Source organism: Hemitrygon akajei, chromosome 8, assembly GCF_048418815.1.
Source record: "Hemitrygon akajei chromosome 8, sHemAka1.3, whole genome shotgun sequence".
Lineage (NCBI taxonomy): Eukaryota > Metazoa > Chordata > Chondrichthyes > Myliobatiformes > Dasyatidae > Hemitrygon > Hemitrygon akajei.
In genome coordinates, this window is record NC_133131.1 from 175,178,096 (window position 1) to 175,201,277 (window position 23,182).

Consider the following 23,182-nt stretch of genomic DNA (forward strand, 5'->3'; position numbering starts at 1 on the left):
TTGACAAGGTGCCACACATGAGGCTGCTTACCAAGTTAAGAGCCCATGGTATTACAGGACAGTTACTAACATGGTTAGAGCATTGGCTGATCAGAAGAAGGCAGTGAATGGGAATAAAAGGATCCATGTCAGGTTGGCTGCCAGTGACTAGCGGTTGGTGTTGGGACCACTTCTCTTTATGCTGTATATAAATGATTTAGATGACGAAATGTTGCTATGTTGCCAAGTTTGCAGATGATATGAAGATTGGTGAAGGGGCAGGTAGTGTTGAGGAAACAGGTAGGATGCAAAAGGACTTATGTAGATTAGGAAAATGGGCAAGAAAGTGTCAAATGAAATATAATGTTGGAAAATGCATGGTCATGTACTTTGGTAGTAGAAATAAATGTGCGGACTACTTTCTAAACGAAGAGAAAATCCAAAAATATGAGGTGCAAAGGGACTTGGGAGTCCTTGTGCAGAACACCCCTGAAGGTTAACTTGCAGGTTGAGTCAGTGGTGAGGAAGGCAAATGCAATGTTAGCATTCATTTCAAGAGGTCTAGAATACAACAGCAGAGATGTGATGCTGAGGCTTTATAGGCAGTGGTGAGGCATCACCTTGAATATTGTGTACAGTTTTGGGCTCCTCATTTTAGAAGAGATGTGCTGGCATTTGAGAGTGTGCAGGGGAGGTTCACAAGGATGGTTCCAGGAATGAAAGGGTTATTATACGAGGACTGTTTGATGGCTGTGGGTCTGTACTTGCTGGTATTCAGAAAGCTGAGAGGGGATCTCATTGAAACCATTCAAATGTTGAAAGGCCTAGACAGAGTAGATGTGGAAAGGATGTTTCCCATGGTGGGAGAGTCTCGTCCATTCAAAACAGATGCGGAGAAATTTCTTTAGCCAGAGTGTTGTGAATTTGTGGAATTTGTTGCCACATGCAGCTGTGGAAGCCAGGTCTTTGGGTGTATTTAAGGCAGAGATTGGTAGGTTCTTGATTGGACACGGCATCAAAAATTATGGGAAGAAGGCTAGGAAATAGGATTGAGGAGGAGAAAAAAAAGGATCAATCATGATTGAATGGCGGAGCAGACTCAGTGGGCCAAATGGACTAATTCTGCTCCTATGTCTTATGGTCTTATAACCCTGTCTAATTTTTGCCTTCTAAGCCTTAAGTGCGCTTCCTTTCTCCTCTTGACTAAATGTTCCACTTCTCTCATCAAACATGGTTGCATCACCCTCCTATACTTCCCTACCTCAAAGGGACAAACCGTTTTGGAATCTTATTGTTGTCCACAGAATCTTCTGTCTGGTCCCCTAACTAATAAATCCACTATCACTATTTGTGTCTACTCTCTTCTGAGCCACAGAGCCAGTCTCAGTACCAGTGACCTGCCCACTATGGCTTTCCCTTGGTAAGTCAAACCCTCAGCAGAATCCAAAGCAGTGTACTCGTTTGAAGACAATGACCACTGGGTACCCCTGCACTGTCTGTCTTTTCCCTTTCCTCCTGACAGTTAGCCAGCTATCTGCATCCTAGTTGTGACTGTACGTCAACCTCTCAGCCTTCTGAATGGTCCATAGTTCATCTATCTCCCTGTTGTGGCCAGTCACACCACTTGCAAGTGGAATCATGAAGGACAGTGGAGGTCTCCCTGATTCTCCACATCATACAAGAGGAACATACCATATCTCTGCCATTCCAACTGTCCACCTGATCATGAGGCAAAGAAAGAAACCTTAATTGCACCACCTGTTCCAAAATGGCCACTGTGCTATGTGCCTCTGTTAGGAAACTTACCAGCAAATCAGAGACCTACATTGTTTCGAAACTCACACCTCTTGTTCCATGTGTCATCTCCTGATGAGTAAAAGTTTTGAGATTTACCTCATTATCTAAATTATTGCCACATTAACTTCTTTTATTGCTCTGTAATGCATTGAGGAACCATAATTACTAAGGTTTTCTTTGATACTGTCTCATTCAATAACTGCAGATTATCCCACTGAACCAGTGATTTGGCCACCAATAACATGAGCAGTTAGAAATTTTGACAATGCTGTCATTAGTCATATCCTATGAACAAAATGTTAGTGAAGTATGTTAGAACTTCCTTCTGTGGGTTATGAGTTCAAATCTCACTCCAGAGTAGAATGGTAAAAGGATTGCTGTGCTTTCCAATGAAGCTGCTGACATTCGGAGGTGTAAAAGGGAAATTGGAAATGTAGGGTAATTTTCTAGATTTCTAAATATCTGTGGCCTTGTTTCCCAGTGGTGGTTGTCACTCGTGTCCAACAATGACAGGAGACCTGTGCAGGAGAGTTTTTAAAGTGGAAAAAGCCATTGTGCCGGGGCATTTCCACTCTCTTGACTTTGAAAGTCCAGGTCAGGTGGCACAAACATTAACTTGATATCACTGCATAAAGCTGTTGGTCTCTTATCTGCAGCTGTTCAGTCCCTCACCGTCTGCTGTCGATCTGAATTTGCCAGACATGGAAGGCAACCTTGCTGCAGTAAGTACCTAGCAGTTTGCTTCAAGCTTTGTGCTAAATGAAAGAGGCAGAGACAGGCCGTGGTGGGAAAGTGGGGAGGCAGATTGTTTGGATCCTGTCTTCTCTAAATGCTGAGAGCTTTCTTCCTTATTAACCTTTTAGTTAACTGTTGTTAACTAATTTTCTGTCCATTCCTGTTTTTGCTAATGAGATGATTTTTAGGTGTGGGAATCTTTTTTTACTTTCCATGCTATTGAGATTTGAGATCAGTATAATCCTGTCAGTTAAGTAAGCAGTACTACACAGCCCACCTAACCTCTCTCCACTCACCCTTCCCATTTCCTTGTTTCTTCTTGAACTTGCTACCATTTTGCCTGTGACATGTCCTGTCTCTATCCCTCCCTCAATTCATTTGTTATGAAAGCTCTCATCTGTGTCCTCATTACCCTGAGATGTCACATTTTCCCCATTCGCTCTGAACATCTAACCTTTATGCCAAATGGAACTCATAATCATACCTGTACTTGCTCTCCCACACTGGCAAAGTCCCAGTTTGAAATCAAAATCATTTGTCTTTGTTTCAGTATCTTCATGTAACCCACAGATAATTTGAATTGGCCTTTGAATGTTCCCCAGTTTAATTGCTCCATCATTGGTAACCACATCTCCCAATGTCTCTTTTCTTAAATTGCTCCTTAAAACCTGTCTCTCTGACCAAGCTTCCAGTCACCTATCCAAACAGATCCTCTCTGGCATGCTTTAAAATGATAATAATTGCTCTCTTGCTGCAGTAGAGGCTCCAATAAAACATGCTTCTGTTGTTAAAGGTTACAGCTCCAGTTAGAGATCATTTTTTGGGCCATTATAGCCTGAAATTATCTTAGATACTGTTTGATCTTTCTTGCCTGCCTTCTTTTTAATTGTCAAATACCCTGCATTTGGTTTTGGGTCTGCTCTACTACAAATATAGAACATAAAACACTACAGCTACAATGTTGTGCCAACCATTTAACCTACTCTTAAAGATCAATTTAACCTTCCCTCCTACGTAGTCCTCTGTTTTTATATCATCCCTGTGCATATCTAAGAGTATTTTGAAATACCCTAATGTATCTGCCTCTACCACCACCCCTAGAGAGTATTAAAAAAAACAGTTAAGAAAACACTACCTCTGACACCCCCCTCCCTATACCTTAAAACTATGCCCCCTTGTATTAGCTGTTTCCACCTAGGAAAATGTCTCTGTCTATCCACGATCTATGCCTCTTATCAAGTCACCCTTCATCCTCCTTCCTCCTAGAGAAAAGCCTTAGCTCGCTCATACTATCTTCATAAGACATGCTCTCCAATCCAGGCAGCACCCTGGTAAATCTCCTCTACACTTTCTCTAAAGCTTCCACATCCTTCCTACACACCATTCCTATTGTGGTCTAATCGGTATAAACCAGGTTCTACAGATACTGAGTATCTGTGAGTATCACCACCTTCCAAGCACTGACACTACTGCCTGTCTTTGTCTTATGCCTGGGCACAGTGGCTTCAAGAATATGTCTCAAGTTGCAGTCAATAGTTTGATTTTCCTCTCAAACCACAACAAATCTGAGCAAGACTGTATGCAGTCTACTCTGGCTAATACGAGAGGACATGATTAAGGTGGTTGGAGGAAAGTATAGGTGGGGTGTCACAGGTGTTTTTGTTATGTCATGTACCCCGTGACAGGTTAAGGAACCAGCAGAAATGGAAAACACTTTGGAGTCCAGTATTGCTACTAACTAAGGGTATTTATTAGTAACTACGCAATACAGTAATATCAATTCAGATATATTAAGCAGGTTAGCAATGATTAAGTGTGGAAATAGGAAAACCAAGCTTCTTCAAGCCTAGGGGTGAATAGATACAGTCTTATGGTGATGAGTAAAGTTCAGTTCAGTTCATGGTATGGAATTGAGTAGTGATGGAGAGAGAGATGTTTAGTTCTTCAGGTGAGCTGATGCCATCAATCTTCCCATTGTCCTCCGAAATCCTTTAGAAGTCACTGACTGTGACCACAACAAAGGGGACCGTTCTTCCGTGGTGGAATTATCAACCCAGGCAAGGGTTGGACACAGGAATAACTCCCCACCGGTCACACCCTTTCACACTGATCGATCCTCCAAAACCCACCTTTTCCGTGGGCACAACAAAGCTCATTCAGTGTCCAAAACCATGTGTCTGTAGGTCTATCAGCGGACCTTCTATTTATCTCACCATGCTGAACACCAGCTGTCCATCAAATAACACTGTGTAGCGACGTACTACATACAGAGCTAGAAATAACGACACGCAGTCGGTAAGTCGTTTCGAGACTAGTTTATTCAAACTTTGCGGCGCTGGCTTTTAATCCCTAGTTCCTGCCCTCTCCAGACGGAAATGACGTCAGAGGTGCATTACCAAAGTCTCTCCCCACGTGCGGGCTATTTGTGAGCCAGTTCACCTGCACAGAAAGTGGGTCGCCACAGCAGCTCTCAGTCACCATGGCAACTCACGAGCTGCTCGTTGCTCTCTGTAAGAACTCACAAGCAGGCAGTGTCCTTGTATATTCAAAACAAGCTTTAGAGTTCGTTTAGACACCATCTCAAGGCAGGCTTCGTCCCTCTCTCTCTGTAAGAATACAGAAGCTGACACTGTCCTTGTTAAAGTGTAAACATGCTTGCAGAGAAACCGTAACACCATCTCTGAGCAGTCTTTGCCTCTTTCTCTCTCTCTCTGTAACAGCTCAAACAGTGTCCAAAAGCCAGTCTCATTCTCCCAACATTTTAAAGTGATAGTGTCAGAATATGAACCCTAGGGGTACATAACATTTACACCAAGTGGTGTGCAGAGAATGCCCTGCCAGTGGTGGTGATAGAGGTACTCTTAGATGGGCACATTGATTATAGAAAAATGGAGGGCTATGTGGGAGGGCAGGGATAGATTGATCTTAGAGTTGGTTCAAAGGTTGGCACAACATCTTAGGCCGAAGGGCCTGTACTGTGCTGTGATGTTTTATATTCTAAAATGTGAGCAATCAACAAATACCTAATGGAGCCCCAAGGAGTCATAAAACTCAACAACTCATTAGAGATTGTTGTCTTTGGTGTAACTTTACACAGAATATTACTATTTCTATTTACTATTTCTATTTACTATTTCTATTTCTATTTCTTTAAAATGTACTTTAAGTTCAAAGTAAATTGAGCAATCAACAAATACCTAATGGAGCCCCAAGGAGTCATAAAACTCAACAACTCATTAGAGATTGTTGTCTTTGGTGTAACTTTACACAGAATATTACTATTTCTATTTACTATTTCTATTTAATTTCTATTTACTATTTCTATTTCTTTAAAATGTACTTTAAGTTCAAAGAAAATTTATTATCAAAGTACTGTATATTTGTCACCATATACAACCATGAGATTCATTTCTGTGCAAGCATTCACAATAAATCCAAAGAAAGATACAATAGAATCAATGAAAAACCGCACCCAACAAGACGAACAGACAGCCAATGCGCAAGAGACAACAAACTGTGCAAGTATGAAAGAGGAAAACATAATAATAATAAAGTATTAAATATCAAGAAAATGAGATGAAGAGTCCTTGAAAGTGAGTCCATTGGTTGTGGGAACATCTTATGATGGGGCAAGTGAAGATGAATGAAGTTATACCCTTTGGTTCAAGAGCCTGATGCTTCAGGGGAAATAACTATTCCTGATCTTAATGCTATGAGTTCTGAGATTCCTTTACCTTCTTCCTGATGGCCATAGTGAGAGGAGAGCATTGCCTAAGTGGTGGTGGGGGGGGGGGGGGGGGGTCTTTGATGATGGATGCTGCTCTCCTGCAACAACACTACATGTAGATGTGCTCAATGGTGCAGAGACCTTTACCCGTGATGGACTGGACCGTATCCGCTGCTGCTTGTAAGATTTTCTGTTCGGGGTGTCTCCACTTTATTGAGATGTATTTAAGAATTTGTCCATGTTACCCCTATCTCTCCACAGATGCAGGATCTATTGGGCTCACAGGAACAGAGATATTCAGAGACACAAACAAACACAGAAGATACAGGTAATGTAAAGACCACTGAATGTCAATAAACCTAAGGTCAGATTTGTCCCAAATACTCACTGGTTTGAATCAGAATTTCTTCAGTTTCTTGTAGATGGCAAGATTTCTCATTATCTGGTTTTCTTCTCAAGGCACTCTACAGCTACACAGGAGTTATAGAATGCCTTGTAAAAGTATTCAGTCCCCAACCCTTTGTTCACCTAACTAAATATTACAACCAGGGGATTTAGATCAATTTAACTGATAATTTTTATTTGTGAATCACATGTTCCTTTTTCACAGTAGAGCCCAAAAAGCAGGAAAAATTGTAAAACGTGAAAAATTGACAATTCCTCCTTGCAAAATTGCTCAAGTTTTGCCAAGTTAGTTGGAAGTGGTGGTGGACAGCAATCTTGTGATCATGCCAGAGATAGAACATAGAACATAGAATAGTACAGCGCATTACAGGCCCTTTGGCCCACAATGTTGTGCCAACCCTCAAACCCTGCCTCCCATATAACCCCCCACCTTAAATTCCTCCATATACCTGTCTAGTAGTCTCTTAAATTTCACTAGTGTATCTACCTCCACCACTGACTCAGGCAGTGCATTTCACGCACCAACCACTCTCTGAGTGAAAAACCTTCCTCTAATATCCCCTTGAACTTCCCTCCCCTTACCTTAAAGCCATGTCCTCTTGTACTGAACAGTGGTGCCCTGGGGAAGAGGCGCTGGCTGTCCACTCTGTCTATTCCTCTTAATATCTTGTACACCTCTATCATGTCTCCTCTCATCCTCCTCCTCTCCAAAGAGTAAAGCCCTAGCTCCCTTAATCTCTGATCATAATCCATACTCTCTAAACCAGGCAGCATCTTGGTAAATCTCCTCTGTACCATTTCCAATGCTTCCACATCTTTCCTATAGTGAGGCGACCAGAACTGGACACAGTACTCCAAGTGTGGCCTAACTAGAGTTTTATAGAGCTGCATCATTACATCGCGTCTCTTAAACTCTATCCCTTGACTTATGAAAGCTAACACCCCATAAGCTTTCTTAACTACCCTATCTACCTGTGAGGCAACTTTCAGGGATCTGTGGACATGTACCCCCAGATCCCTCTGCTCCTCCACACTACCAAGTATCCTGCCATTTACTTTGTACTGTGCCTTGAAGTTTGTCCTTCTAAAGATGTTCAATCAGGTTAAGGTCAGGACTCTGACTGGGCCGCTCAAGAACATGAGTTTTCTTCATTTGAAGCCACTCACTCCATGGTTGCTCTTGAGATATTGTCCTGCTGGAAGATGAACTTCCTTTCCAGTTTAAGCTTTCTAGCAGATGCCAGCAGGTTTTTATCCAAGCTCTTTACATCAATCCTGAATAGATTTCCAGTCTCTGCTGCTGAATAGCATCCCAATAGTATGTTGCTACCTCCACCATACGTTACAGTAGGGATGGTATTACCTGGCTGATGCACAGTATTGGATTTATACCACACGTACTCCTTAGTGTTGAGGCCAAGAAATTCCACTTTCATCTCATCTAACCCCAGGACCTTCTTCCACATCATGTGTTCACGGTATGTGTGATGTAAATCTAATACTGCGTATAGCCAGGTAACACCATCCCTACTGTAACTACGATATGCTACTATATGAAGGTAGCATCATGCTATGGGGATACTCTTCAGCAGCAGGGACTGGAAATCTGGTCAGGACTGATGGGAAGATACTGGTTCAAAAACGTGCTAGCCTCTTTTGGAAAGCTTAAACTGGGGAGGAAGCTTCTTTTTCAGCAGGACAACGACCTAAAACACACTGCCAGAGCAACCATGGAGTGACCATAAGACATAGGAGCAGAATAAGGCCATTTGGCCCATCAAGTCTGCTATGCCATTCAATCATGTTGATCATTTTTCCCCTCCTCAGCCCCACTCCCCGGCTTTCTCCCTGTAACCTTTGATACCGTGGCCAATCAGGAACCTATCAATTTCTGCCTTAAGTATACCCATCAATCTGACCTCCACAGCTGCCTGTGGTAATCTTCATATCATCTGCAAACTTGGCAACAAAGCCATCTATTCCATCATCTGAATCATTGATATACAGCATAAAAAGAAGCGAACCCAACACTGACCCTTGCAGCAGCAACTGGAAAAGGGACCTTTTATTCCTATTCGAAGGCTCCTACCAATCAGCGAATGCCCTAGCCATGCCAGTAACTTTACTGTAATACCATGAACTCTTTAATTTGGTAAACAGCCTCATGCGTGGCGCCTTGTCAAAGACCTTCTGAAAGTCCAAATGTACAACACCACTGTATCCCCATTATCTATCCTTCTTGTAATCTACTCAAAGAATTCCAACAGTTTCATCAAGCAAGATTTTCCCTTAAGGAAACCATGCTGTCTTTGTGCTATCTTGTCCTGTGTCACCAAGTACTCCATAACCTCATCCTTAACAATTGACTTCCATGCCAGAGTCCAATGATTTTTGAAAGATCATTGCTAATGCCTACACAATCTCTACTGCTACCTCTTTCAGAGCCCGAGGCTGCAGTTCATCTGGTCCGGGTGACTTTTGTACCTTTAGGTCTTACAGCTTTTTGAGCACCTTCTCCCTTGCAATGGTAACTGCACTCATTTCTCTTCCTTCACACCTTTCAACACTTGGCACACTGCTAGTGTCTTCCATGGTGAAGATTGATGCTAAATACTTATTTCATTCATCTGCCATCTCCTTGTCCCCAGTTATAATTTCTCTGGTCTCATTTTCTGGCAGTCCTGTATCCACTCTCATCTCTTATTTTTTTATATACTTTGAAAAAGCTTTTTCTATCCACTTTGATATTATTTGCTAGCTTGCTGTCATATTTCATCTTTTCCCTCCTAATGATTCTTTCAGTTGTGTTCTGTAGATTTCTAAAAGTTTCCCAATTCTCTATCTTCCCATTAATTATTGCTGCAAATGAAGAGAATTGATGTCCTTGCGTAGCCCATTCAGAGCCCGGCCTTAACCTGATCAAACATCTCTGACAAGACCTCATGATTGCTGTCCTTTGCTGCTCTCCAACTTAACTTACACAGCTGGAGCATTTTTGCAAGGAGGAATGGGCAAATCTTGCTCCATCACATTGTGCAAAGGTAATAGAGACTTATCCAAATAAAAAGACTACATGACTGTAATGGTTCAACTAAGTACCGAGCAAAGGGGGATGAATACTTTTGAACTGCTAACATTCAGTTTTTGAATTTTTAGTTTTTCATGCTTTATATTTTTCCCTGTTTTTTGGGGATCTACTGTGAAAAAGGAACATGTGATACACAAATAAAAATTCTCAGTTGAATTGATGAAAATCCCTGGTTCTCATACTCATTTTTGTAAATAAATGTTTGAGGGCTGAATACTTTTCACATTTACTACTTATCTTGGGAGTCTCAGCAAAAATTGTCATAGAGCAGTTCAGCATGCATACAGGCCCTCAGCCCAAGGAGTCCATGACATTCACAGTGCCTACTCACCTGGTCCTAGTTTCTTGGCTACAAGCCGATATCCTCATATCTATCCAAATTCTCCTTAAATGGTATCTCCCTCTTCCTCTGGCAGTTCATTCCATATATTCATCATTCTCTCCAAGGGAAAAGTCCTTCAGGTCCCTTCTTAATCTTTCCCTTCCTGCCCTAAATCAGGGATTCCTAACCTTTTTTATGCCATGGACCAATACCATTAAGCAAAGGGTCCATGGACCCCAGGTTGGGAGCCCCTGCCCTAAATCTATGCCCCATAGTTTTGGGTCTTCCAACCTGGGAAAAGACTGTGTACCTTATCAATCAATGCTTCTCATCATTTTAAACATTTCATTCCTAATTCTCCAAAAATGGACACATTGTAATAAACCAGAGTGTAATTAGTTACCAGTCCGTTTACACTAATTAGGGAGTTGCTCTTCCTACCTCTCTTTCAGTAGTGCATCTCAGGTTCAGAGTGTAATTAGTTACCAGTTAGTTTACACTAATTAGGGAGTTGCTCTTCCTACCTCTCTTTCAGAAGTGCATCTCAGGTTCAGATTCAGATTCATTTGTCACATGCATTGAAACATGAAGTGAAAAATGTCATTTGTATTAACAACTGACACAACTAAGGTTATGCTGGGAGCAGCCCGGAAGTAGCACCTCACATTCTGACCCTAACATAGCATGTCCACCATGTCCAGCTCAGCAATGCAAGCAGCAGAACAAGCTCTTTACCTTCCTCCGTACCGCCCGCCCACGCATCCACTCACACATACTGTCCTTGAGAGGGACTAACTTCTGACCTTAGTGCATCTCTTAAACTTTTAATAATTCTTCCTACTGAACTTTCCCCAAATTAATGCTGCCATTATCATTAAGTTTAAATTTTGTCTTGCAGCAAAAGATTAGAAGTTTGAGTGGGAACTCTTTTTTTTAAATTATGATCCACATTTTTTGTTTAAAAATTCCAAATCAAATGAAGTCTCATTTTAAAATCTCATCTTTCATGTAATACACCTATATAAGGGTACAGGATGATAAGCGGCATTGATAGAGTAGACAGCCAATGCTTTTCTTGGAGTAGGTTAAAGCGTTAGCACAACATTGTGGGCTAAAGGGCCTGTATTATGCTGTACTGTTCTATATTCTGTAATTCAGTTTCGACACCCACTTTAAATTGCATGCACAAATGCAAGACTGATGATTTTAATGGTTTACTGTTCAGCTTTTGCATTTCCTGTGCATTTTGAAAACACCCTTCTCTTGTCTTCAGTGACTTCAAACAAAAAATCCATGGTAAATCTGAAACAAATATTGGGTGGCTGGAGGTATAGGAGATTTGAGTGTGGAGTATAGATAAAGCCAACTTAAAGCATCCAGGCCATTTCTGAGATGTATTACAACTAAGAGGGTCAAAATAACATTGGAAGCATTGCATACCTCATCTCATGCCAGCCCCAATGGCTGGTCCCTGCTTCAACTCCACCCAATCACCTTATCTTTAACCCCTTAAAGCCCAAAGATCTATGGATGCCAGCCTCAAAGGTACTCACCGCCAGAACATCCTCAGTCTGTGGGATAAAGATTTCCAAAAACTCCCAAACCTCTTGGTAAAGAAATCCCCTACCCTGTATCCTGGGACGAAGCTGGGACTCTCCAAATTACTCAGCGTCCACTCCTGTCAATCTCTCGGAGAACACAAGACCCTCAGGCATACAGTACCTCCAGGCTCGCAGCTCGGATCACCCTTTTCTAATTACAGTGCCTATAAAAAGTATTCACTGCCCTTGGAAGTTTTCATGCTTTATTGTTTTAAAACATTGAATTACAGAGGATTTGGCTTTTTTGACGTTGATCAACAGGAAAACAGAAACAGAAAAGGGTTTCTCTGTATTTTGCTGCATTAATTTTACACTGTAACTTCATAAGCCTTCCAGGGCCTGCTACAGTGAACCAACCCCACAGCACGATGCAGCCACCACCATGCTTCACGGTAGGGATGGTGTTTTTTTGATGATGTGCAGTATTTGGTTTATGCCAAACATAGCATTTAGTTGATGGCCAAAAAGCTCAATTTTGGTGTCATCAGACCATAGAAACTTCTTCCAGCTGACTTCAGAGACTCCCACATGCTTTCTGGCAAACCCTAGCCAAGATTACCTCTTGAGTTTTTTTTCAGCAGTGGCTTTCTCTTTGTCAATCTCCCATCTCAGCCACTGAAGTTTGTAACTCCTCCAGAGATGTCATAGGTCAGTAGGTGGCCTCCCTCACTAGTCCCTTTCTTGCATGGACACTCAGTTTGAGAATGGCCTGCTCTAGGCAGATTTACAGCTGTGCCATATTCTTTCAATTTCTTGATGATGGACTTAACTGTACTCGAAGGGATATTCAGTAAGTTGGAAATTTTTTTGTATCCATCTCCTGACTTGTGCTTTTCAATAGCCTTTTCGCAGAATTGTTTGGAGAGTTCTTTTGTCTTCATGGTGTAGTTTTTGCCAGGATATTGACTCACCAGCAATTGGACCTTCCAGACACCGGTGTATTTTTACTACAATCAATTGAAACACCTTGAGTGCACACAGGATTCTCCATTTAACTGATTATGTGACTTCTAAAACCAATTGGCTGCTCCAGTGATGATTTGGTGTGTCTTATTAAAGAGGGTGAATACTTATGCAATCCATTATTTTGTGTTTTATATTTTTGATTAATTTTGATCACTTTGTAGAGATCTGTTTTCACTTGGACACAGAAGAGTTTTTTTCTGTTGATCCGTGTCAAAAAAAGCCAAATTAAATCCATTGTGATTCAGTGTTGTAAAGCAATAAAACATGAAAACTTCAAAGGGCGGTGAATACTTTTTATAGGCACTGTATATTTTGCAAATATACAAAGGATTGAAGCTGGCTTTATGCTTCAGCTTAAACATCAGCTTATCCTCAATTAAACATTAAGGGCTGAATTTCCACAGAGTCTGAGTGTTGTATATAATGTTTCCACTCCCCATCGGATTTATGGATTATGCCACACCTTGATGTGATCAAGCTCCTTGTTTCCAGTGAGTGTTGTGTATCTTGTTTAGAATACAATACAGTTGTCTCAGGGTCCCGATCAGCAAGTCACCCTCAACTGTAACTGTCAGAAACATTGTCTAGTGCTGTTTGAGGTCAGAGTCAGGTTTAATATCACTAGCATATATCGTGAAATCTGTTGTTTTGTGGCAATACAGCATAAATCAAACACTATAAATTACAATAAAAAATATATATTAAATAAGTAGTGCAAAAAGAGAACAAAAAACAAATAGATAGTGTTTGTGGGCTCATTGTCCATTCCTGGATGCTGGGGAATCTATTGCCCGTGGTGGAACTGGCAAAGTTTGCAACTTTCTGCAGCCTTTTCCAGTTCTGTTCAGTGCCCCCTCAATATCAGACAGATCAAGTGGATTCAAGGGTTTTTCATTCTCCACATATTCTCATTTTTCTGGATTGATCATAAGCAGGCTGCCATTTTCCTCTTTCTGCCGTGGGATGGGAGTGTGCTTTTTGCAGTATTGCTTTCAGATGTACTGATGCTATTCCTGTCACCCTGGTGTCTGACTCTTGACCACCACTGGCCCTCTTGATATCGCCATGTTGTTGCTTTCAGCCCTCTTCATCTGTTGACCATTTCTGTCTCCCTCTACAATGCAGTAATTTGTTTTATGCCCCCCGTTTGTCCAGGAAAACAGGTTGTCCAGTACAGTGCACCACCTCTGCTGCTGGTCGACTCCAACTCCAATGATGCAGGAGACCTCCCTGTCTTATTTGAAGCTGGAGATTCTCCGTTTTTCACAGCAGAAGAGAACCTGAATCCAGAACCTACGGACGAAGACCCACTCTCCCTCCTATCAAGCACTGACCTGACACACACGAAGGACCCATCCGTCTCCTAACTATGGGAGAAACTCTCTCCCCTGCTTTCTCGCCACCCCTGCCCCCCCCCCCCCCCCCCCCCCAAACATGCTGGAATGCTTGGTCGGCCCATAGCTTTCTGCTTCAGGAACGGATGCAGATGCAGTACGAAGGAGTGAAACAGTATCTATAAATATTTCATTTTGACGACCAGTTTGTGTTACTAACCTGAAACTCTCATGGCAAGAGCATATTATGACAGGGAAGAGAGTCATAGGGTTTCTGCTCCTGTTGTGATTAAGGGCAAGATTGATTGCAGTGGCAATTTTATGGTCTTGTTATAGTCCACCCCACACACCACCCTCCTCTTGGGAAGCAGGTTGATCTCTATCCTAAGAGCATCAGGTTCTGGCTGAGGGCAATTCTGAAACCACTCTGATTTTTGTCCTGGGTGAGGAACAATAATTTGCTGTCTTGTTTAATTCACTTCTGTTCTGCCCCTCTTCTCCACTCCTCCTTCCCCAAACCCTGCCTTCATTGTCCTTGTTCTTGTATATTTACACGTTAATCCAGTTGCTGAATACTGAAGATGTATTTTTGATTCATATATTATTAAAAAAAAAATTTTTTAAAAGTCAAGTAAATATTTCAGCTTGTACTCTAAATCCTATGATGCTGTGGTAGAAAGGAGGTTTATTTTTTTATACATTATATTTTGGAAGCTTGTAAAAGGGTTTTGTGAAAAATCAGAAATTGGAATAGGGAGGGTGTTGGAATCTGTTATAACAACTTGTAACCCATGTACATCTCGTATCCACTTCCCACTCTGAAACCTGCACATATACTCACCCAGAGTGGGGTGAGTTCAAGCCATTGAACTCAACTCAATGTTCTTTCTATCACTAGCTTAGTTAGAGGGAATTAAAGGGTATGTTTCCCAGTATTTTGAATTTTTAAAAAATTAGATCTTGGTGCTTACACTTATAAAGCATAGTTTCAACCAATGCTTGTTCACCCCACCCCCACCCAGTAACTTTGTCTGTCAGGTTAGTTCTGTGCAAAGGAGCGTAAGTGGCATTTTTCAAAGAACATTTTTCACACCGTCCTGACCGTGATTGAACTTGCACCCTGCTATCATTGAACTGGTCATGCCATTTGATGCCCAGTCGTGTTTGTTTGTATGACCTTGCATTATACAATTTGTCGGTCCACTTGAGAATGGCTCAAGACTGTTCAGGACTTTCCCAGAGTAGGGCAGAAGAGGTTTGACAGGGTAGGTAGGTTGGATGGATGAGCAGTTTGGCACGCCTGTGTTTTTGCCTTGTGCTCCATCAAAGCGACTTGAAATATTTGAAGCCATCCAGGAATTCTGCACAGCCCCAAGCCAAAGATATATCACTGACGATATGTTTTTTTTTCTGAAAATGTTTAGAGATGTGTTCATGATACAGCTCAGAATATCTGCTTCATAAGTCTGGTGCCAGATGTGGAAACTATGGTACTCCCATTGTAATTGCCTAACCATTGGTGGAGCCTTGTGCTGGTGATGTCCACCAACAGAGGAAGGTCCTGCTGTTGGTTTGCTTGTTCCACCAATAGGTGTGTCTGCTGGGCATTAGCTGCACTTCCCAACGTGTTTATTGGCTGCTCTAACTTGGAAATGTGAAGGCGTTGCTGTGCAAGTAAGCTCTTCTGTTGTTTGCTGTTGCCCAGAGGTTTCGTTGTTGGTTAGTGTGTGTTTAGTTCAATTAACAAAGAATCATTAATGATAAACTTTGAATATAGAGTTTCATGGTCTTCCTCATTCGCATTGTCACCCTTTAATCGTAACAGCATTGTGACTGAAATCATGCACTTTGTAATGAAGAAATCGTCATAGAGATGCGGAAAACAGACCCTTCAGTTAATCTTGTCCATTTGACCAAGTTTTCATTTACCTGCTAGCTTGTTGCATTTACCTTCCACATCCCTTTAAACCAGGGATTCCCACTGTGGGGTCCAAGGACCTCTTGCTTAATGTTATTGGTCAGCATAAAAAAGGTTGGGAACCTCTTCTCTAAACCTTTCCTATCCACATACTTGTCCAAGTCATAGAGCACTACAGCACAGAAACAGGACCTTCAGCTCATCTAGTCCTTACCAAACTGTTATTCTGCCTAGTCCCATTGCGCTGCACCCAGACCATGCCCTTCCATCCCTTCCTATCCGTATATCTCTTAAAGAATGAAATCAAACTCACATCCATCACTTCTGCTGGCAGCTTGTTCCACACTCCTACCACCCTCTTGAGTGAAGATGTCATCTCACACCTTTCACCCTTAACCCATGACCTCTGGTTCTAGACTCAGCCAACCTCGGTGGAAAGAGCCTGCTTGTAAACCCTATCTATACCCTTCATAATTTTGTATACATCAAATCTCGCCCCATTCTCCTGCACTCCAGGGAGTCTGGATACAATTAAATGTGCCTTCTAAAGAAGCCCCTGATGTAAGTGCATAGTAATTTCAGCAAGTGTCTTAATTACCCACATAAAGTGCCAAAGCTGCATTACTCTGCTGCCATTCCCTCCTCCTCTTTCTCTTTCCGCCTTCCTGCCACCTCATACCTTGCTACTTTTCCTGAGCCCTGAACAGTTAGGGGCTGGTCCATTTATTGGCAAGTTGCCCTGAGGTTGCAGCTCAGCCCAGCAGGGGATGTATCTTCATCCAGAAAAGGGAGGGGTGAACCACTTAGGTTTTCAGTCTGGCAGAATGTAGTCATTTCATTTCTGGTTAAGCCACAAACTGGATTTTAACAATTCTTTTTCCTCGGATTGTCACATTGGAATATAAATTTAACAACACTTGGCTGCTTGTCCAGATCAAAACATATGGTCTATTTAATGAAATCTGTAATTTAAGACTGATGAAACTACAGTATTCCTCCCTCTGGAAATGAAAATGTTGTAAAGCAGGAGTTCTCAACCTTATTTATGCCCTGGACCCTTACCATTAACTGAGGGATTCATGGACCCCAGGTTGGGAATCCCTGTTCTAGAGGTGTTGGGAGAGGTGGGTGAGGATAAAGGCTGTTTCAAGTTGGAGCCCCAAATTTGCCTTAATTGGTCATTATAAATTTGTGAGTGGCACTGGGGGTGGATGAGGAACACTAGCCAGAAAGGCAAATTAAATATTTGAAGGTCTTTAGAGAAAGGGCAAGAGTGCAAAGGCATGTGGTTACCCAGGAGCTCACCACAAGTTTCTGGATTGCCGGGTGGCATGAGCATCTCTGGGGTTGTTAGAGATTTTTGTGATTAGCAGTTCAGCTCAGTGCCTATTGGTTGCTTGCAGTGCTGTAAGTGGTGGCAGAGAAAACAATGTCAGTAGATTCAGGATTCGATTCATTAATCACACACAAAGCATACAGTGAAATTTGTTGTTTGCACATTCAAGCAGCACACTCATTGAGCATGTGCTGGGGGTGGCCCACAAGTGTTGCCAACACAGCGTGCCCACAATGTTTAGCAGCACAACATCAAAACAAATCCCTTCCAATATAATTGTAGTTCCTAATTAATTTTGAAAGAAGATGCCCATGATCTGTCTCTGTATTGCTGCAATTCACGTGCTGACATTACATCGATCTGTAGACATTATGAAGCTGCAGGCTTGTTACCCAGCAGTAGAGAGGGGACAGTGATATGTTTTCCAGAGCTAGATGATAATATGGTTTTGAGGGGGTCTAAATGTGGTGTTTACATGCACATGCTGCTAACGACCTTCTCTGATGTACAGAAGAGACATCACAGAAGCCTTGGCTAGTTGTTAAACACAAGAGATACCGCAGATGCTGGAAGTCCAGAGTAATACAGAAAATGCTAGAGGAACTCAGCAGGTCAGGCAGGATCTGTGGAGAGGAACAAACAGTTCCAGTTTCAGGCCTCACTCTGAAATGTTGATAGCGTATTCCCCTCCGTAGATGCAGCCTGACCTACTGAGTTCCTCCAGCATTTCAGAATGGTATGTTAATCTTCTTTGGGGTTACTGGAGTTGCACTCCGTCCAGCCATTGAGAGAATTCCATCACATTGTGGATGAAAAGACTCCAGGGAATTTGGTGCTGATTACTCAGCTCCTCTCCTGTTTGCATAGCTTACATGGCTGGTTGTGTCTCCCAGGTGCTTGAGGTGAGGTGTTTAGATTCTTGGTAGAATCAACACACAAAATGTTGGAGGAACTCAGCAGGTCAGACATCATATGTGGAGGGGAATAAATAGTCAGCATCTGAGACAGTTTCTCAGGACTGAGCCTGGACCCAAAACATCAACTGCTTATTCCACTCCTTAAATACTGAGTTCCTCCAGCATTTTGTACGTGTTGCTCAAGACATCCAGCACCTGCAGAATCTCGTTTTTTTAATGTTATCCAGTTCCTTTAGGCTTAAATGCTTCATTATCAAGGGCATAGCAGATGGAAGTGAATATTGAGCAGTCGTCTTATAGACATCAGCACTTCTAGTGCTGAGATAGAAAGAGGCTTGTTAATGGCAGAGGACACCATGTGTCTCAGTATGATTCTACCAATCCTGCCATGCTGTCCTTGTTGTTCCGAGAGTTTGAATCCAAGGAGATGTTGGGTCATGGAGTCAAATGGTGGGAGGAAATGGACTTCATGCTGGGCCATGGCACCACACAGATTCCTCCATTTGTTCAGAAGGCATGGTTAAAAGTTGATGGTTACATCCAGTTCCAGTGATAGATCGATCCGGAGTGGTCTTGCTGTTGTTTTATGGTTGTATTTTGTCAGGAGATGTTTACGGTTGAGACATCTGCTGTGCCATTTCAGGCGACTAAGAAGGGTCACCTATAATATTTTTGAGATCAAACTCATGTTTAGGCCAGCATCTGACCCGGTCTTCTTTCCCATCCACCGCCACCCCCCCCCCCCCCCCCCCCCCATATAAAGGTGGGTGATGTATCCAGCCTCCCCTTTTCCTGCGCTTGGAATGTGTGGCAGGACACGTATGGAGGGATCTTTTCTTTCCTTACCCTACTGAGGTGTTGGTTGGGGGGGGCGGTCACAGGCAGAAATTTTATTCTATTACTATCCCATTCTGTCCGTACCCTGGAGTAGGGAGGGGTGGCAGTTCACTCTGTATCTGACCCATTCATGTCCCTACTCTACTGGGGTATTGGTTTGGGCAGGGTGTGGAGGTGATCGGTAGTTTTATTCTGTTTCTATCCTGTTCTGTCCCTACCCTGGAGGTAGGGAGGGGTGGCAGTTCACTCTGTATCTGACCCATTCTTGTTCCTGCTGTGGATATGTTTAGTGGGACAGTGTAAAGGAGTTTTACTCTGTATCCAGCAATAAATACTGTAACAGGCTTTTTATTCCAGATTTAATTAACAAACATTTAAATTCCACAGTGGTATTTACATATGGTTTTCCCCAGAGTTCAGATTATTCGCTCTTTGACTTAACTCTTGATCCAAAAGATGTTTATTTTGACCCTGTGCACTCCCTCAGCATCCACAGGCATGCGGTGAATTCCAGTTCCACAGAGCAGATAGAGTTTCAGCCCTGCCTGGAAGCTGATCTCCAGGGCAGAAGGAGCATGCTGCAACCAGTGAAAACATCTTTAGATGGTCTCTGGGGTGCCAGAGTTACATAGAGGTTAGTGGGGATGCTATTACAGTTCAGCATGTAAGGTGTTCATAGGTTCTTTTCCGTGGGTTTCCTCTGGGTGCTCTGGTTTCCTCGCAGTCCAAAGGTATATTGTTTAGTAGGTTAATTGTCATTGTAAATTGTCCCGTGATTAGGCCAGGGTTGAATCATGTGTAGCTGGGCTGGTGTAAATTGTCCCGTGATTAGGTCAGGGTTGAATCAGTGTGTAGCTGGGCTGGTATAAATTGTCCCGTGATTAGGCCAGGGTTGAATCAGTGTGTAGCTGGGCTGGTATAAATTGTCCCGTGATTAGGCCAGGGTTGAATCAGTGTGTAGCTGGGCTGGTATAAATTGTCCCGTGACTCGTCCAGGGTTGAATCAGTGGGTAGCTGGGCTGGTATAAATTGTCCCGTGATTAGGCCAGGGTTGAATCAGTGTGTAGCTGGGCTGGTGTAAATTGTCCCATGATTAGGCCAGGGTTGAATCATGTGTAGCTGGGCTGGTGTAAATTGTCCCGTGATTAGGTCAGGGTTGAATCAGTGTGTAGCTGGGCTGGTATAAATTGTCCCATGATTGGGCCAGGGTTGAATCAATGGGTAGCTGGGTCAGTGCAGCACTTTGGGCCAAAAGAACCTGTTCCGCACAGTATCCCTAAGTAAAAGAAATAGCTGAAGAGCAATCTGGATTCTCTGAAGCCAGAGGGGGTGGTGCTGAGTGTTGTTCCAGGTGAAGTGTCCAGTAGCCTAACTGCCCATGTTCACTGTAGTAAGTCCCCACCAACTGCTGACCCTTTCCAGTCATTTAACTGAACTTTGGCCATCCTTGCAGCTATCTCAAACACTGACCAGTGAATTACCTCTTGCCGTTAAGTCTGCATGTGAATTAGTGTCTGATTGTGCCTCAGTTCCCAGACACTAGTGTACTACTGATGGCCTAGTTATCAAAGGTATCATCTGGTCCCCTTTACCTCCTTGAGGGGGTGTCTCCTTCCTCCGAATACTGTTCCATTCCTGTGTTGGTCACTAGGTTCCAGTACCAAAAATGTGATGGTATCCTGTCTGGTATTAATCTACATGAATGAAAGAAAGCTGATAGAGTCATGGAGCACTACAGCACAGAAACAGGCCCTTTGGCCCTCCCGCCTAATCCCAAAGCCCTCCATACCCCTTTATACTTGCTGTTACAGTCATTAGAGTTATTGAGCACTACTATAATACAGAAAGGAGCTTTTCAGCCCATCTCATCTATGCTGAACTGTCATTTTGCCTCATCCCATCAAACTGCACCTGGACCCAGGCCCTTCATCTGTGCTGAACTGTTACTCTGCCTCATCCCATCAAACTGCACCTGGACCAGAATCCTCCCATCCATGTGCATTTCTAAAGTTCAAGCTGATCTGAACTTTACTCCACTTTACAACCCATTTCCGAAGCCCTTTGAGACTTTCAGACTAAAGTTTAATATTGGCATTCTGATTTGAGATTTTTAAGTAATTCCAATATGTAAAAACAAACACACTGTTACATGTCTGATATGTCAGGAGAGTAAACTATTAGGTAAGCAAATGAAATGGCAGTCTTTATTTGCAAGGGTCTCAGAGTATAAGAGTAGGAAGTCCTGATTTGTGTACAGTTTTGATCTTCACAGTCTAAATGAACACGGATTCAGTGTGAAGAGACTGGAGTACCATCTGGTACAGAGCATTGCCATGCTCTGCCATATAATGATTAAAGTTCTTGTTTTACCATAACGTCACTAACCTGTTCTTCATGAATTTCAATTAGTACCTAAAAAGCGTTTGAGCTCGGTCTTGAACTCCACAGTCCTCTCAGTGGGAATTTCCAAAGATTCACCACCCCATTAAATAAATTTCTCTTTCATAAATGCCCTCCTCTTCTGCCATTAACATGGTGATTTTTAATTATCATTCACATCTCAGTCCTGAAGAAATTTGAATGGTTTGTGATGAGATATTCCTAAATTCCCAAATGTAGGTAGATCCCTGGGATATTAGAGCTGTTTTCACACTGAACAGTATGGGCTTGTGTTTCTCAAAGTCTCAAACAACAAATTTTGATCGTTCAGAACAGGGACCTAACAGGTCGGTTGAGGAGATGGGTGTCAGTGTTTTCTATGTCTCTGGGGCCTCAAACTAGGGCAGTTTGAACAGTGGGGCAGCCTAAAAGTGAGAGAGGGTGTAGATGAGTATCAGGAAACTGAAGCTGTCCCTCTCCCTCTGCCCTACCCACGGGAACAGTTCACAACCTGTTGAAGTTGGAAACAGGCCTGTGCTTTCTCAGTCACCCTGGAGCAGGTCCTGACCACCACTCCCCTCACCCGTGGTTATGATCCCTGCAGAATCAGTCAGACCTTCAGCTTGCTGTAGTGCATAGACCTGTGGATCAAATGCCACCTTGTTGACAAGAGGAGTGTTCCAACTCTTTCATTTAAATGTTCCTGGGTGTAAGCGGATTTGATTTTATTCTTTCTAATATCTAACAGGCGGGAATTGGTCATTTGACCATAAGACATTAGGAGCAAAATTGGACTGATTTATTATCACTTTCAACCCCATTCTCCAGCCTTTGCCTTGTAACCTTTGACACCCTGACTAATCAAGAACCTATCAATGTCTGTTTTAAATGTACCCAATAACTTGGCCTCTATAGCTGACTGCGGCAATGAATTCCACAGAACCACCACCCTCAAGCTAAAGAAATTCCTCCTCATCTCTGTTCTAAAGGGATGTCCTTCTATTCTGAGGCTGTGCCTCTGGTCCTAAATTCCCCACACCACCATTCCTGTTGAAATTAAAATTGATGTGAACTTGTCTTTGACTCCATTGTTACCACCTGTTCCCAAAGCCTTTTGGACCCCCCCCCCCCCCCCTTTCCCCGCAGACCGAAAATTAACAGTGGCTTTCTGGTGATTTGAGATATTAAAATCCAGTATGCAAAACAAACATCCTCTTACATTGGTGGTCTTCCAAATTAGCCAGGCACCCACGTCTACATTCCTACACACCTTACGTAGACTATCCACACACCATATTCTACCTTTGGACATGACACTGCGTTCCATGTAGCACTGTCCTTGTTTAGTTCCTGTGGCGGATGGCAAATATATATCTCAGACATTCAGTCTTCAATATTGTATTTAAATGCTTTAAATCCAGATCCCTTGAGTGAGTGAAGGGATTCTGAAATGTAGATAAATTGTAAGTGCAACTGTTTTATGTGATAATAAAGATGGTTTTATATATAATCTATCCTTAAAGAGGGAAAAAACAAAGCGGTTCTTTGTTCCTCTGATTTTAGAATGAATGATTTTTGAATGCTTGGATACAGAAGGTTATAGTCTACGAGGTTCACCAATTCACAGTAAATTTATTATCAAAGTAATATATGTCACCTGTACACTACCCTGAGGTTCATTTTCTTGTGGGCATTCACGTCAAATACAAAGAAACACAATAGAATCAATGCAAAAACTGCACACAAAGATGGACAAACAACCAATGTGCAAAAGACAACAAATTGTGCAAATACAATAAAAGCACAAAATAATAATAAATGCTGAGAACATGAGGTGTAGA

General features: G+C 42.4%; 1 protein-coding gene across 12 annotated transcripts in view; it reads left to right on the forward strand.

Moving 5' to 3' along the window:
- Positions 1-22,878, forward strand: part of hsf1 (heat shock transcription factor 1) — a 177,765-nt gene extending 154,887 nt beyond the window's left edge. For 7 of the 12 annotated variants that reach the window (XM_073055148.1, XM_073055154.1, XM_073055155.1 and 4 more), the window contains 3 exons: positions 2,433-2,498; positions 6,500-6,566; positions 13,776-22,878. In XM_073055148.1, the coding sequence (XP_072911249.1) occupies positions 2,433-2,498; positions 6,500-6,566; positions 13,776-13,987 (345 nt within the window). In that variant the 3' untranslated portion in view covers positions 13,988-22,878. The remainder of the gene's footprint in view (positions 1-2,432; positions 2,499-6,499; positions 6,567-13,775) is intronic. The other 5 variants (XM_073055153.1, XM_073055156.1, XM_073055159.1 and 2 more) reach the window with 3 other exon arrangements.
- Positions 22,879-23,182: the final 304 nt, after the last annotated feature.